This window comes from Callithrix jacchus, chromosome 18 (genome assembly GCF_049354715.1).
Source record: "Callithrix jacchus isolate 240 chromosome 18, calJac240_pri, whole genome shotgun sequence".
Taxonomy (NCBI): Eukaryota; Metazoa; Chordata; class Mammalia; order Primates; family Cebidae; genus Callithrix; species Callithrix jacchus.
In genome coordinates this window covers 904,490-918,409 of record NC_133519.1, presented here as the reverse complement: position 1 = coordinate 918,409, position 13,920 = coordinate 904,490, and the positions used below count along the sequence as shown (strand labels likewise).

The window sequence follows — 13,920 nt, the reverse complement described above, 5'->3', positions numbered from 1 at the left end:
GGGATCCTGGATTCTGACTCTGAAGGTGGCGGATTCCAACGCTTTTTCGTCTTCACCCTGGGAAGAAGTACCTTTTACATCTTGACCCAGCAAACACGTGACACCCGCCCACTCCGTGTTTTGTTTAATGAAGTTTCCCAGTGCTTGTCCCTGGGTCAAGTGTTTGACCAGCTGTTTAATCTTCTCTAGAAGCCCAGGTGGAAGCCACTGTCTTGTCCCCTTTATGCAGACAGAGACTGGTATCCACCCACTCTGCCTTCCCTGCCCACCGCCTGCACGTCAGACCCACCAATGGGTACCTGCTTGGCTCTAGGAGCCCCACGCCAGAAACCTGGGAGACGACTCCCGTTCTGGCCTTGGGTAAGGCACTTCACCTGTCAAGTCACAGAGAAGTACAGTGAGGGCGGGTGCAGTGGCTGGCTGCATTGAGGTGGCACCTACTCTGTGCCAGGCCCCCTTCCATCCCTTTCCCAGGTGTCTCAGTCTCCAAAACATGCATTTGGAAGCAGACCTGGAGCCATCCAGGTTGCGATGAGGCACCAAGGTGGCGGAGCCTGTGGAGCTGAGCTTGCTCGCCTGGGGGTGGTGGCCGGGCCCCCAGGGGCGGTCCTGTCTCTAGGGGACCCAACTTGGGGCCGTGTACCGCTACCCACTTCCAGCTCTGCCATCTGCGGGCGAAGGAGGACGGCGTGGAGGCCTGGCCTGTTGGCCAGCTCTGTCACTGCTGGGAGGCGCCCTGGCCGCACGTTCTTCCTGTAAGGGAGGACCGGGCAGCTGGGGCAGCAGTAGATGCAGCTGAGAAAAGCTCTGACAGGACGTTCCCTGAAGTCAGCAAACGCAGGAGTCGACCCCAATCCTGACCGTAATCCTCATTCTTGCTTCCCCAACCAGATTTTAATCCTTGCCCTGCCCGGGGATTTTAAGGGCTGACCCAAATCCTGACCCAAGGGGAAGGATGGAAGGGGGAACAGCCTCCAGCCTCACCTCACCCTCTACCCTCCCAGGTTTACCTCCTCCCCTCTACTGGGTGTCTCCCTCCTGGCTTGGCCCAATCCCACAGCCCCCACCGTCTCCCCACCCCCACTGTGGCAAGCCCCTCCAAGTGACCTCTCCCTTGCCCCCCAGCGCACATTAGGTGCTCAGTAAAGAACCCTGCCTTTCCTCAACTCCGGTGTGATGCTGCACCCTCTCCAATGTAGCAGAAAGTGCACGTGGGCCGTGAAGACTACACGGACAGGCTGAAGTGTGGGGCAAAGTGCAGCAGGGACGCTGAGGGCGACATTTAGGTAGCATTTATTTATGCCCTGCACGCTAATCCCGACGGGAGCTGGAGCCGCAGCGCAGCCCAGCCCAGCCCAGCCCCACCGTGAGTGCAGCAGCGGAACTGGAAGCCACAGGGCAGCCTGCACCTTTTCCTCCCACCCGGCGCCACAGTGGTCTCTGCTGTCTCCCAGGAGCCCCTTGCCCCAGGTGCAGGTGGCTGAGGAGCTCCCAGCTCAAGTCCAGTTGCTGAGACGCACCCTGTTTTGGTGTTGCTGGGGCAGGGGGGCTGATGGTGGGTCTGAAGGTTCAGGGTGGCGGTGGACCCGGGGACCCAGCCCGGCCACGTCCCACCAAGTGACCGGGAGTGGCAGAGGTCAAGGCTGGACTCGGGAGGGGTGGGTCTGACACTCCTGAGGCCTCCTGGCTGGTCCCGGCTGAAAGGACCCAGTGTGGGCCCCTGGGGCCTCCGTTCCCTGGCTTGGGTGCCCTCAGCCCCCAGGCACCCTCAGCTCAGGGCTTCCCAGGACCCGGTGGGGGCACAGACCCCGGCGCCATTTCATGGTTCCCACCTCCCCGTGCCCCCGTGCTCTTCCATGAAGTGGGATCGGAAGTGTGTTGGCAGGAACGGCTCCGGGGCATGGGGTACTCCGGGGACACCCAACACCGTCTCCAAGGTGGGTGCTGAAGAACCTGAGCTGCTGACATGCCGGGGATCGAAGCGTGCGCCAGGATTTTGAGTATTAGGAGAAAAGAAACACCCCTGTCATGAAGCTGCGGGCCCCTTCCTGCTTTCGGAGGTTTTTTATTTTTTATTTTTCATTTTTATTGATTATTTTTTGGGGGACAGAGTCTTGCTACATAGCCGAGGCTGGAGTGCAGTGGCGCGCTCTCGGCTCACCGCAACCTCCGCCTCCCGGGTTCAAGCGATTCTCCTGCCTCAGCCTCCCGCGTAGCTGGGATTACAGGTGAGCGCCAGCCCGGCCAATTTTTGTACTTTTAGCATATACGGGACTTCACCATGTTGGCCAGGCCGGTCTCGAACTGTTGACCACAGGTGACTGGCCCGTCTCGGCGTCCCGAAGTGCGGGGATGACGGCTGTGAGCCTCCGCGCCCGGCGCTTTCGGGGGTTTAAAGGTGCGCAGCGCGGGTGTGACTTCCTGGGAGGAAAGTGGGGGGACCCGTCCTGCGGAGCCAGAGCGCATCCTCCCCGCGGCCCCGTTCGCCGCCTTCCTTCCCCACGCAGGGACCCTCGAGCCCGGCACCACCGCGCGCAGCTCGGAAATGCGCACAGCCCGGGTCGGGTCCCCGAACTCCAGGAGGACGGTCCCCGCGGCGCCCACCCGCTCGCCCCACCCGCTCCTTCCGGCGCCGTGGGCGGGGGCAGAGTCCACCCCTCCCCGGGCCGCCGCACCCGCGCGCCGCTCCCCTCCCTTCCCCTTCTCCTCCCCTCCCCGCCCTCTCCGTCCCTCCCCTCTCCCCTCCCCTCCCCTCTCCCACTCTCGGTCCCCCCCATTCCGCGCGGGGCGGGCTCCGCGGCCACGTGACCCGCGGCCGGGCCGGGACGCGCAGGGAGCGTCGGGGGCAGCGGGCATGCAGCGGAGGTGGGTCCTCGTGCTGCTCGACGTGCTGTGCTTGCTGGTCGGTAAGAGCCGCGGGGCCCCGGGGGTGGGGACCCTCCCGGGAAGGACACAGCCCCGGCTCCGCGCAGCTTTGCAGCGACCGGGAGGCTGCACGCCTGCCAGGCCTCGGGGCCCCCGCGTCTCGGGCCCGGGGGGCTGGGGGGTCTCGAAGCGCCCGGGGCGCCGGGGCTGCCTCCCCGCCCTGCAGCAGGAAGTGGCGGTGCAGGGACCGCACGCACCTCCCTCCCGCCGCTCCCGGCCCGGGCGGTGATTCACGCGGGCGGCGGGCCCGGGGGGTGGGAGTGGCCGCGGATCTCCCGGCAGGACGTCCGCGCCTCCGCCCCCGGGGTGGGCGCTCTGGGTGCCCGTGGAGGGGCTGACCCGGCCCTGGCGCGCAGCGCGTTCGGTGGGATTCGAACCCCTGCGCCTCGGGCGGGAGAGACACTTGGAGAGAAAAGCTGGGTCCCAGGCTTGGGGGCCTCGGGAGACCCAAACCTGTCCTGCGGGTTTTCGGGCCAGATGGGGGAAGCAGCGTCCCGAGGCCCCCCCAGGGTCCCGGGAACAAAGGCTGACTGTTTGCTCTGCGGCTGAAGGGACAATGGTCCCGCAGTTCTGTCACCGCGGGGGGCGGGGGTGCGCTCCTCCCCAGCGCGTTTCCTGGTTCCATGGCATCCGACAGCGGAGGCCAAGCCCTCTGACCTCCGAAGTAGGCCCTCGTTAGCGTGGGCCAGGGGACAGCATGAAGTCCCCGTGGGGTGTCTGCCGGCCCTGGGCGCCAGGTCCTGAGCAGCTGTCAGTTAAACGTGTGTGGCACTTTCTGGATGCCAGGCGTTAAGTGGCATGCAGATAACCGAAACGGTTCCCTTACAATGGCCTGAGAAGGAGGTGCAGCCTCGGGGAGACGCCTGCTGGAGGCCACACAGCCGGGGGGGTGGCGGCCAGGCTGAGGGCACCACCATTCTGGAAGTTTCAGCCCATCACAGTGCAGTCCACAGGTTCCAGACGGGGCTGTGGGGGCAGCGTGAGGGTGGGAAGGTTCCCGGGGGTCAAATGAGAAGGTGCCTGTTCCGGGGACCCCAGGGAGAGCTTTCCAGGCAGAAGGAGGCCTGGGGCCGGTTGTCATGGGGGTGTCTGAGTCTCTAGCTGGAGTTACTGGGGCAGGGAGGTCGGAAATGGAGGCCAACCAGTGTGAGCCTCCACCTGCTGAGAGCCGCGGGGAGGGGCTGGAGTCTGTCATTGTCCGGTGACCCTGACCTTCCACCGGGTGGCAATTGCAGGAGCCTCTGCCCTCACAGCAGCGCCAGCCACCGCTGCGCCCCAGCAGAAGCCTCTCTGCCCCATCTGCCCAGCGCTTGCCTCTCCAGGCCCCTGCGCTGCCCCTTCTGTTCTGTATTCCCTCTGCCTCTCCTGCCCTGTGAGGCAGACCTCTCTGTCTTCACTGCATCATTTCCCCAGACTCAGCCAGCATCGAAGGCATGCCGTGTCCTAGGACCCTTGGAGCTGGCATGCAGGGAGGAGTGCGAGGCTCCCTGTCCCTCCTCAGACTCTCAGAATTCAGAAGAGCCACGCTTTTCTGTCCTTGCCCTGCTGGGCCAAAGGACGCCCTGCCTTCATTTCTCTCTGGGGGAGATGCCCCACGGTTTTGCTGTGCACCTGCCACAGGGAACAGGGAGCTGCCCCCGCCCCTGCCCTCTGTAGTTGACTCCGGCTTCCCTGGCCACCCTCGGCTCAGCAGGGCCCCGGGAGCCCCAGTGCCATGTGACACCTTCCGTAAGTGTGGAATTCAAGAGAATGTGCCTTTGATCCCTGAATCACCATGTGGTTGGCATGTGCCCTGGCATGAGGGTCAGTAAAGGGCAGGGGCAAGCATGAAGGCACCTCTACTGTGCCCCTGCTTTGACCCTTTCCTGACTTCTGTGGCCAGCTCTTAGGTTGAAATAAGTCTTGCCTGTTTTAACAGATGTTCATTAAACATCTGCCCTGGCCAGGCTCTGAGCAGGATCCAGGGACTCTGTCCTGAACACGACAGGCCCCTCCTGGTGCTGGCAGGTGGAGGGGGCGAGATTAAGTCCAGTGTCCCAAGGTGACTGCATAATTCCACATGGGACAAGAGGGAAAAAGAGCAGACCTTCCCTTTTATTTTAATTTATTTATTTATTTTCTTTTTATAAATTGAGACAGAGTCTCGCTCTGTCGCCAGGCTGGAGTGCAATGGCGCGATCCCGGCTCACGGCAGCCTCCACCTCCTGGGTTCAGGCAATTCTCCTGCCTCAGCCTCCTGAGTAGCTGGGTTACAGGCACGTGCCACCACACCCGGCTAAACAGACCTTTCCTTTTATGAGGGGGACGCCCGTGTGGACAGCCTGGAGGGGAGATGAAGCTGAGCAGAAGTGAGAGTCACTTTGGTGCCCGGCATGTTGTCTCACACCTGTAATCTCGGCACTTTGGGAGGCAGAGGCTGGGGGGGTCTCCAGCCCGGGAGTTTGTGACTGGCCTGGTCAACATGAGACCCCGTCTCTACTTTTAAAAATAAAAATCAGGGCCGGGTGCGGTGGCTCACGCCTGTCATCCCAGCACTTTGGGAGGCCGAGTCGGGTGGATCACGAGGTCAAGAGATCGAGACCATCCTGGTCAACACGGTGAAACCCCGTCTCTACTAAAAATACAAAAATGAGCTGGGCATGGTGGCACGTGCCTGTAATCCCAGCTACTCGGGAGGCTGAGGCGGGTGGATCACGAGGTCAAGAGATCGAGACCATCCTGGTCAACATGGTGAAACCCCGTCTCTACTAAAAATACAAAAAATTAGCTGGGCATGGTGGCGCGTGCCTGTAATCCCAGCTACTCAGGAGGCTGAGGCAGGAGAATTGCCTGAACCCAGGAGGCGGAGGTTGCGGTGAGCCGAGATCGCGCCATTGCACTCCAGCCTGGGTAACAAGAGCGAAACTCCGTCTCAAAAAAACAAAAAAAGATATTTTGGGCAGAGAGAAGTGTGTGTGCAAAGGCCCTGAGGTAAGTGTTTGCTGGGTTTGTTCAGGGAGCAGAGGGGAGCCGTGAGGGGGAGAGGGCCTGGGGAGTTCGTGCGCGTCCGAGGGCGGTGGGAAAGGGGTGTTGCTTGAGCCTCCCACGTGCTGTGAGGAAAAACTCTTCCTTGCTGTTGGTGGGAGCAGCGGTGGGAGGCCTCAAGGCCAAGGCATGTGTGGGGGCCCCACAGCCCAGCTTGTTGGAGAACCTCGCAGCTCCCAGGCTCTTCTCCCCTCCAGCCTCCCTGCCCTTCGCTGTCCTGTCGCTGGTGAACACTCCGTACAAGCGAGGATTTTACTGCAGGGATGACTCCATCCGGTACCCCTACCGTCCAGACACCATCACCCATGGGCTCATGGCCGGGGTCACCATCATGGCCACCGTCATCCTTGTAAGGCAGGAGGGGTTCGGAGGGACAGGGCAGGGGGGTGGGATGGGGTACAGGTAAGGTACGGCCTTACCCTGGGTTCCTGACGGGGGGTGGCACAGCCCTGCCCTGGAGGTCTTTGGGGGGCTGGGGGACACGCCCTTGTCCCGAGTGGTACTTGTGGGTAATAGGAACCCCCCTTTGCTTTTTGAGACAGAGTTTTGCTCTTGTTGCCCATGCTGGAGTGCAATGCAGGATCTCCTCTCACTGTAACCTTCATCTCCTGGGTTCAAGTGATTCTCCTGCCTCAGTCTCCCCAGTAGCTGGGACTACAGGCATGTGCCATCACACCTGGCTAATTTTGTATTTTTAGTAGAGATGGATTTCACCATGTTGGTCAGGCTGGTCTTGAACGCCCGACCTCGGGTGATCCACCCGCCTCAGCCTCTCAAAGTGCTGGGATGACAGGTGTGAGCCACCGAGCCCAGCTAGGGCCCCTTTAGAGTCCCCAGCTCTGCAGCAGCCTTGGGGAGGCCCATGGGGAGGACTGAGGCCCAGTGAGGGCCCACAGCTGACCGGGACCCCCGCTGGTTGCTGCGGCTGCCCCCCACACAGGTCTCGGCGGGAGAAGCCTACCTGGTGCACACGGACCGGCTCTATTCCCGCTCCGACTTCAACAACTACGTGGCTGCCGTATACAAGGTGCTGGGGACCTTCCTGTTTGGGGCGGCTGTGAGCCAGTCTTTGACAGACCTGGCCAAGTACACAATCGGTCGCCTGCGCCCCAACTTCCTGGCCGTCTGTGACCCGGAGTGGAGCCGGATTAACTGCTCGGCCTACGTGCAGCTGGAGAGGGTGTGCAGGGGAAACGCTGCGGACATCACTGAGGCCAGGTGGGTGTGGACGAGCAGCCTTCACTCCGGGGGGAATGGGAGCTGAAGCCGGATGGTGAGGAGCCAGCAGGCAGGTGGTCAGGCAGGAGTGAGGCCTCAGGGCCCCAGGTGCCCTGCAGACAGCAGGAGGCCGGGGGGAGCATGCTCTGTCTCCCCTGAGTCTCAGCCCTGCCCTTTTCGCTGTCTTCTTACCATCTCTACTGATAGGTCCTTAAACGTTTCACCTCATCGTCCTTTTTAAAAAATCAAAATATTGGCCCGGTGCAGTGGCTCACACCTGTAATCCCAGCACTTTGGGAGGCCAAGGCGGGTGGATCAGGAGGTCAAGAGATCGAGACCATCCTGGTCAACATGGTGAAACCCCGTCTCTACTAAAATTACAAAAAATTAGCTGGGCACGGTGGCGTGTGCCTGTGATCCCAGCTACTCGGGAGGCTGAGGCAGGAGAATCGCCTGAACCCAGGAGGCGGAGGTTGCGGTGAGCCGAGATCACGCCATTGCACTCCAGCCTGGGTAAGGAGAGCGAAACTCCGTCTCAAAAAAAAAAAAAAAAATTGTATAAGATAAAAGTCACCATTTGTACAGTTCATTTTTAGTGCATTCACAATGCTGTCCAGCCATCTCCTCTACCTAATTCCAGAATATTTTCATCTCATCAGAAGGAAACCCCGCAGCACGGATAACGTGGCAAAACCCCGTCTCTATGACAAATCAAAAAATTAGGCCGGGCACACACCTAATTCTTTTAATTAGGAAAAGAATCTGGGCACAGTGGCTCACAGCTGTAATCCCCGCACTTTGGGAGGCTGAGGTGGGTGGATTACCTGAGGTTGGGAGTTTGAGACTGTCCTGGCCAACAAGGAGAAATCCTCTCTCTACTAAAAATACAAAATTAGCCAGGTGTGGTTGGCACACGCTTGTAATCCCAGCCACTCGGAGGCTGAGGCAGAAGAATTGCTTGAACCCGGGAGGCGGAGGTTGCGGTGAGCTGAGATTGTGTCATTGCACTCCAGCCTGGGCAACAAGAGCGAAACTCCATCTCAAAGAAAAAAAAAATAGCTGGGCATGGTGGCGCGTGCCTGCAGTCCCAGCTACTGGGGAGGCTGAGGCAGGAGGATCACTTGAACTCGGGAGGTAGAGGTTTCAGTGAACCGAGATTGTGCCTACCCCAGGCTGGGTGACAGAGTGAGACCCTGTCTCAAAAAAAGGAAAGGAAAGGAAGCAAAGGACCCTTGTATGCACTGGCTGTCACTCCTCCCCCAGCCCCTGGCAACCGCCGCTATCCTATTTTCTGTCTGTGGATTTGCCTGTTCTCAATGTTTCTTATAAATGGAATCATACACTATGTGGTCTTTGGTGTCTGCTTTCTCTTTTTCTTTTTCTAATTTTTTTTTTTTGAGACGGAGTTTCGCTCTTGTTACCCAGGCTGGAGTGCAATGGCGTGATCTCGGCTCACCGCAACCTCTGCCTCCTGGGTTCAGGCAATTCTCCTGCCTCAGCCTCCCGAGTAGCTGGGATTACAGGCACGCCCCACCATGCCCAGCTAATTTTTTGTATTTTGAGTAGAGACGGGGTTTCACCATGTTGACCAGGACGTTCTTGATCTCTTGACCTCGTGATCCACCTGCCTCGGCCTCCCAAAGTGCTGGGATTACAGGCGTGAGCCACTGTGCCCAGATTCTTTTCCTAATTAAAAAAATTTAGGAGGGGCTGTGCAAGATGGCTCATATCTGTAATCCCAGCACTTTGGGAGGCTGAGGTGGGCAGATCACCTGAGGTCAGGAGTTCGAGACCAGCCTGGCAAACATGATGAAAATCCATCTCTACTTGAAATACAAAAATTAGCTGGGTGTAGTGGTGCATGCCTATAATCCCAGATGCTCAGGAGGCCAAGGCAGAGAATCGGTTGAACCTGGGAGGCAGAGACCGCGGTGAGCCAAGATCGTGCCATTGCACTCCAGTCTGAGTGAGAGAATGAGACTCTGACCAAAAAAAAAAAAAAAAAAAATTTGGCCACACGTGGTGATTCACACTTGTAATCCCAGCACTTTGGGAGGCTGAGGTGGGCAGATCACATGAGGCCAGGAGTTCAAGACCAACATGATCCACATGGAGAAATCCCATCTCTACTAAAAATACAAAAGTTAGCCCGGCCTGGTGACGGATGCCTGTAATCCCAGCTACTCAGGAGGCTGAGGCAGGAGAATTGCCTGAACCCAGGAGGCAGAGGTTGCGGTGAGCCAAGATCGCACCATTGCACTCCAGCCTGGGTAACAAGGCAATTCTCCTGCCTCAGCCTCCCGAGTAGCTGGGATTACAGGCATGCGCCTCCATGCCCAGCTAATTTTTGTATTTTTAGTAAAGACGGGGTTTCACCATGTTGACCAGGATGGTCTCGATCTCTTGACCTCGTGATCCACCCACCTTGGCCTCCCAAAGTGCTGGGATGACAGGCGTGAGCCACTGTGCCCGGCCCTTTCTGTTTTTTTTTTTCTTTTTTCCCCAGCATATGTTAATCTTTTTATTGAATTGAGGAATTTAATGAATCTCTGACTTTCAGTGGAGTGTTTAACCTATTTATTTATAGTCAGTGTAATCACTGATAAGGAAGGACCCCTCTCATTTTGTTTAGGGTTGCCTACGTTATATCTTCCTTTTTCAGTTCCTCGTCACTGTCTTTTTTTGCCTTTAATTTTTTTTTTCTTTTAGTGATGAGGGTCTTACTATCTTGCCCAGGACTTGAACTCCTGGCCTCAAACCATCTCTGCCTTCCAAGTAGCTGGGACTACAGGCATACATCACCACATCTGGTTGGTTTTTACATTTTTTTTTTTTTTTAGAAATATGGTCTCACCATGCTGCCTAGGCTGGTCTAGAATGCCTGGGCTCAAGCAATCCTTCTGCCTCGGCCTCCCAAATTGCTGGGATTACAGGTGTGAGCCCCTGAGGCCGTTCAGGCTAAATAATCTTTTTCTCTCTTTTTTTTATTTTGAGACAGAGTCTGGCTCTGTTGCCCAGGCTGGAGTGCAGTGGTTTGATCTTGGCTTACTGCAACCTCCGCTTCCTGGGTTCGAGCAATTCTCCTGTCTCAGCCTCCCCAGTGGCTGGAATTACAGGTGTGTACCACCACACCTGGCTAATTTTTGTATTTTCATTTTTATTTATTTTATTTTTTGAGACAGAATCTCACTCTGTCACTCAGGCTGCAGTGCAGTGTATAGTGGCATGATCTTGGCTCAGTGCAACCTCTGTCTCCTGGGTTCAAGTGATTCTCCTGCCTCAGCCTCTTGAGTAGCTGGGACTATGGGCATGTACCACCACGTCCTGCTGATTCTTTGTATTTTTAGTAGAGATGGGGTTTTATCATGTTGGCCAGGCTGGTCTCGAACTCCTGATCTCAGATGACCCACCCACCTTAGCCTCCCAAAGTGCTGGGATTACAGATGTAAGCCTCTGTGCCTGGCCAGGCTGAATAATATTTTTTTTTTTAGACGGAGTTTCGCTCTTGTCACCCAGGCTGGAGTGCAATGGCGCGATCTCGGCTCACCGCAACCTCCGCCTCCCGGGTTCAGGCAATTCTCCTGCCTCAGCCTCCCGAGTAGCTGGGATTACAGGCACGCACCACCATGCCCAGCTAATTTTTTGTATTTTTAGTAGAGACGGGGTTTCACCATGTTGACCGGGATGGTCTCGATCTCTTGACCTCGTGATTCACCCACCTCGGCCTCCCAAAGGGCTGGGATTACAGGCATGAACCACCGAACCTGGCCCAATCTCCAAATTAAATAAAAAGAAATCTTCCCTCAGTTCCACGGATGGGAGAAAATCCTGAAAAGAAACGCAGTGAAAACGGAACCGGTGCTGCCTGCTTGCCCCTGGGTGCTGGGTTCAGGCCTCAGAGTCTTCACGGGTCACAGCCCCAGCTGGAGACTCTGATTCTATGATCTGATAACTGGACAGGGCAAAGGGAGCAGCCTCTGCTCCTGGGATCTGGTGGCATGTAACATCGGCAGGTCCCGTGTGGAACCCTCCCTTCTGCGGGAGGGGCGGGGGCGAGGGGAGGTTGGAAGATGCCCAGTGAGTCACCGGCTGCCTCTCCCCTCAGGTTGTCCTTCTACTCGGGACACGCCTCCTTTGGAATGTACTGCATGGTGTTCCTGGTGGTGAGTCCGTTTCTCCGGGACTCCCTTCCCTGGACCTCAGTTTCTCCAGCTGTAAAATGGGTGGGTCGTGGTGGTGATGGGGGGGAGGGATAACTGACTTGTTTGTAAAAGCAGGAGGCCCTGGGCTGGCCGGTTTTGTGCCCCCGGCCTCAGAGCTGCCATCTGTGCAGTGGGCCTGGGGGTGCCTGGCAGGGCACAGGCTGAGGCGTCCTCTCCCATCCCAGCTCTACGTGCAGGCGCGGCTCTGCTGGAAGTGGGCACGGCTGCTGCGGCCCACAGTCCAGTTCTTCCTGGTGGCCTTTGCCCTCTATGTGGGCTACCCCCGCGTGTCTGATCACAAACACCACTGGAACGACGTCCTTGCTGGCCTCCTGCAGGGGGCGCTGGTGGCCGGCCTCACGGTGAGCTTCTGACCCCGACTCACCCCTGTGCTGTCCAGAGACCACTCCCTGCCCAACCCTGGTCCTGCCCTGTACACTTGCCCCACGGAGTCCTCCCCTGGGTCCCCTTTCTCCAACCCTGGTCCTTCCCTGGGACCCCTCCTTCCCCCCATTTCTCCCCTGTGACCCCTACCCCAAACTCCAGTCCTTCCCTGGACCCCTCCTTCCCCCCCAGATCCTCCCCTGTAACCCCTTTCCCCAACCCCAGTCTATCCCTGGACCCCTCATTCCCTGGGACCCCTCCTTCTCCCTGATTCCTCCCCTGGGACCCCTTCCCCAACCCCAGTCTATCCCTGGACCCCTCATTCCCTGGGACCCCTCCTTCTCCCTGATTCCTCCCCTGGGACCCCTTCCCCAACCCCAGTCTATCCCTGGACCCCTCATTCCCTGGGACCCCTCCTCCCTGATTCCTCCCCTGGGACCCCTTCCCCAACCCCAGTCCATCCCTGGACCCCTCTTCTCCCCATTCCTCCCCTGTGACTCCTTCCCCCAATCAATCCATCCCTGGGACACCTCCTCCCCCCATTTCTCGTCTGGGACCCCTTCCCCCCAACCCCAGTCCTTCCCTGGGACCCCTTTCCCCCCCATTTCTCCTCTGGGACCCCCCAACCCCAGTCCATCCCTGGACCCCTCCCTTCCCCCCCACATCCTCCCCTGGGACCCCTTACCCCAATCCCAGTCCTTCCCTGGACCACTTCTCCCCATTTCTCCCCTGGGACCTCTTCCCCCAATCCTAGTCCTTTCTGAGGGCCCCTCCCTTCCCCCCATTACTCCTCTGGGACCCCTTCCCCCAACCCCAGTCCATCCCAGGACCCCTCCCCTACCCCCCACATCCTACCCTGGGACCGCTTGTCCCAACCCCAGTCCATTCATGGAACCCCTTCTTCCCCCATTCCTCCTGGGGACCCCTTTCCTCAACCCCAGTCCATCCCTGGGAACCCTCCTTCCCCCATTCCTCCCCTGGGACCCTTCTCCCCAAACCCCAGTCCTTCCCTGGGCACCTCCTTCCCCCAGTTCCTTCCCTGGGCCTCCTGCCTGCACACCCCAGTCCATCCCTGGGAACCCTCCTAACCCCATTCCTCCCCTGGGACCCTTCTCCCCAAACCGCAGTCCTTCCCTGGGCCTGTCAGCACCCCAGTGCTCTCCACTGGTCCTTCACTAAGAGGGCTCTCTTCCCCCCAGAGGCACTCTTCCTTTCATTGCCCACCTAGGCCGCCTGCTCCCACTGGGACCCTGCTCCTCCCCCTCCTGCTCATGCCCATGTCCCTGGTGCCTGTCCAGCCCCTGCCTGGTCTCACCTTCCTCCTCTCTGCCAGGTCCGCTACATCTCTGACTTCTTCACAGCCAGACCCCCACAGCACTGCCCAAAGGAGGAGGAGCTGGAATGGAAGCCCAGCCTGTTACTGATGGTGACCCTGGGAGAGGCTGACCACAACCACTATGGGTACCCACACTCCTCCTCCTGAGGCTGGACCCCGCCCAGGCAGGGAGTGGCTGAGTCCAGCTGAGGCCAGCCCCCCAGGTGGTCCCTCTGGCCCTGGGTAGGCACTGAGGACTCTGGACGGGGACCCTGGGCTGATGGGAGGGGTGCAGGCTCTGCTGCCCCCCACCGTGCACTGGACTGGGGTCTGGGGATGCCTAGGTAGCCCTGAGCATTTGGAGGGGGACCTGTTCCCGTAGCTCCCCACATATCCCCATTCCTTTATGGGGTTAAGGGACTGAAAGATCAGATAGTTGCTATTTTGTAAAATGTAATGTACGTGTGGTTTTTAGTAAAATACGACATTGGTTTGATGAGTGGTCTCAGTGCCTCCATTCCTTACGGTCGTTCAGGGACGAGTTCCTGCCGTCAGAGGCGACTCACCTGCTGTGATGGTGGAGGGCAGCAGCCAAGCCCGCCCTTGCGTTTCTCCCTGCACGGCGCTGGGTTCAAGGGTCAGCTGGGTCAGCATACCCCTCCCCTCTGCTCATGTCCGCCCCTGTGCACCTGGGGGCCCCGCTTCTGAAATGGGTAATTCAGGGGCTGATTTCCCTGAAGTGATGGCAGAACATACAGAGCTCGCTTTTTCAACAGGAGGGTAAAGAGTACATTTGTCTTTTGTACAGGCTGTCACTTAAGTGTCTGCCGATGTTGTGTTTGCACCTGTCTT

General features: G+C 58.6%; 1 protein-coding gene across 1 annotated transcript; it reads left to right on the top strand.

Moving 5' to 3' along the window:
• Window positions 1-2,796: 2,796 nt before the first annotated feature.
• LOC100410701 (phospholipid phosphatase 2-like) lies at window positions 2,797-13,555 on the top strand. The gene is made up of 6 exons (XM_035290041.3): window positions 2,797-2,906; window positions 6,147-6,298; window positions 6,890-7,167; window positions 11,273-11,330; window positions 11,555-11,731; window positions 13,087-13,555. Exons 1-6 carry the CDS (start codon window positions 2,855-2,857, stop codon window positions 13,234-13,236), a joined length of 867 nt encoding a protein of 288 aa, XP_035145932.3. The 5' UTR covers window positions 2,797-2,854; the 3' UTR covers window positions 13,237-13,555.
• The last annotated feature ends 365 nt before the right edge of the window (window positions 13,556-13,920 follow it).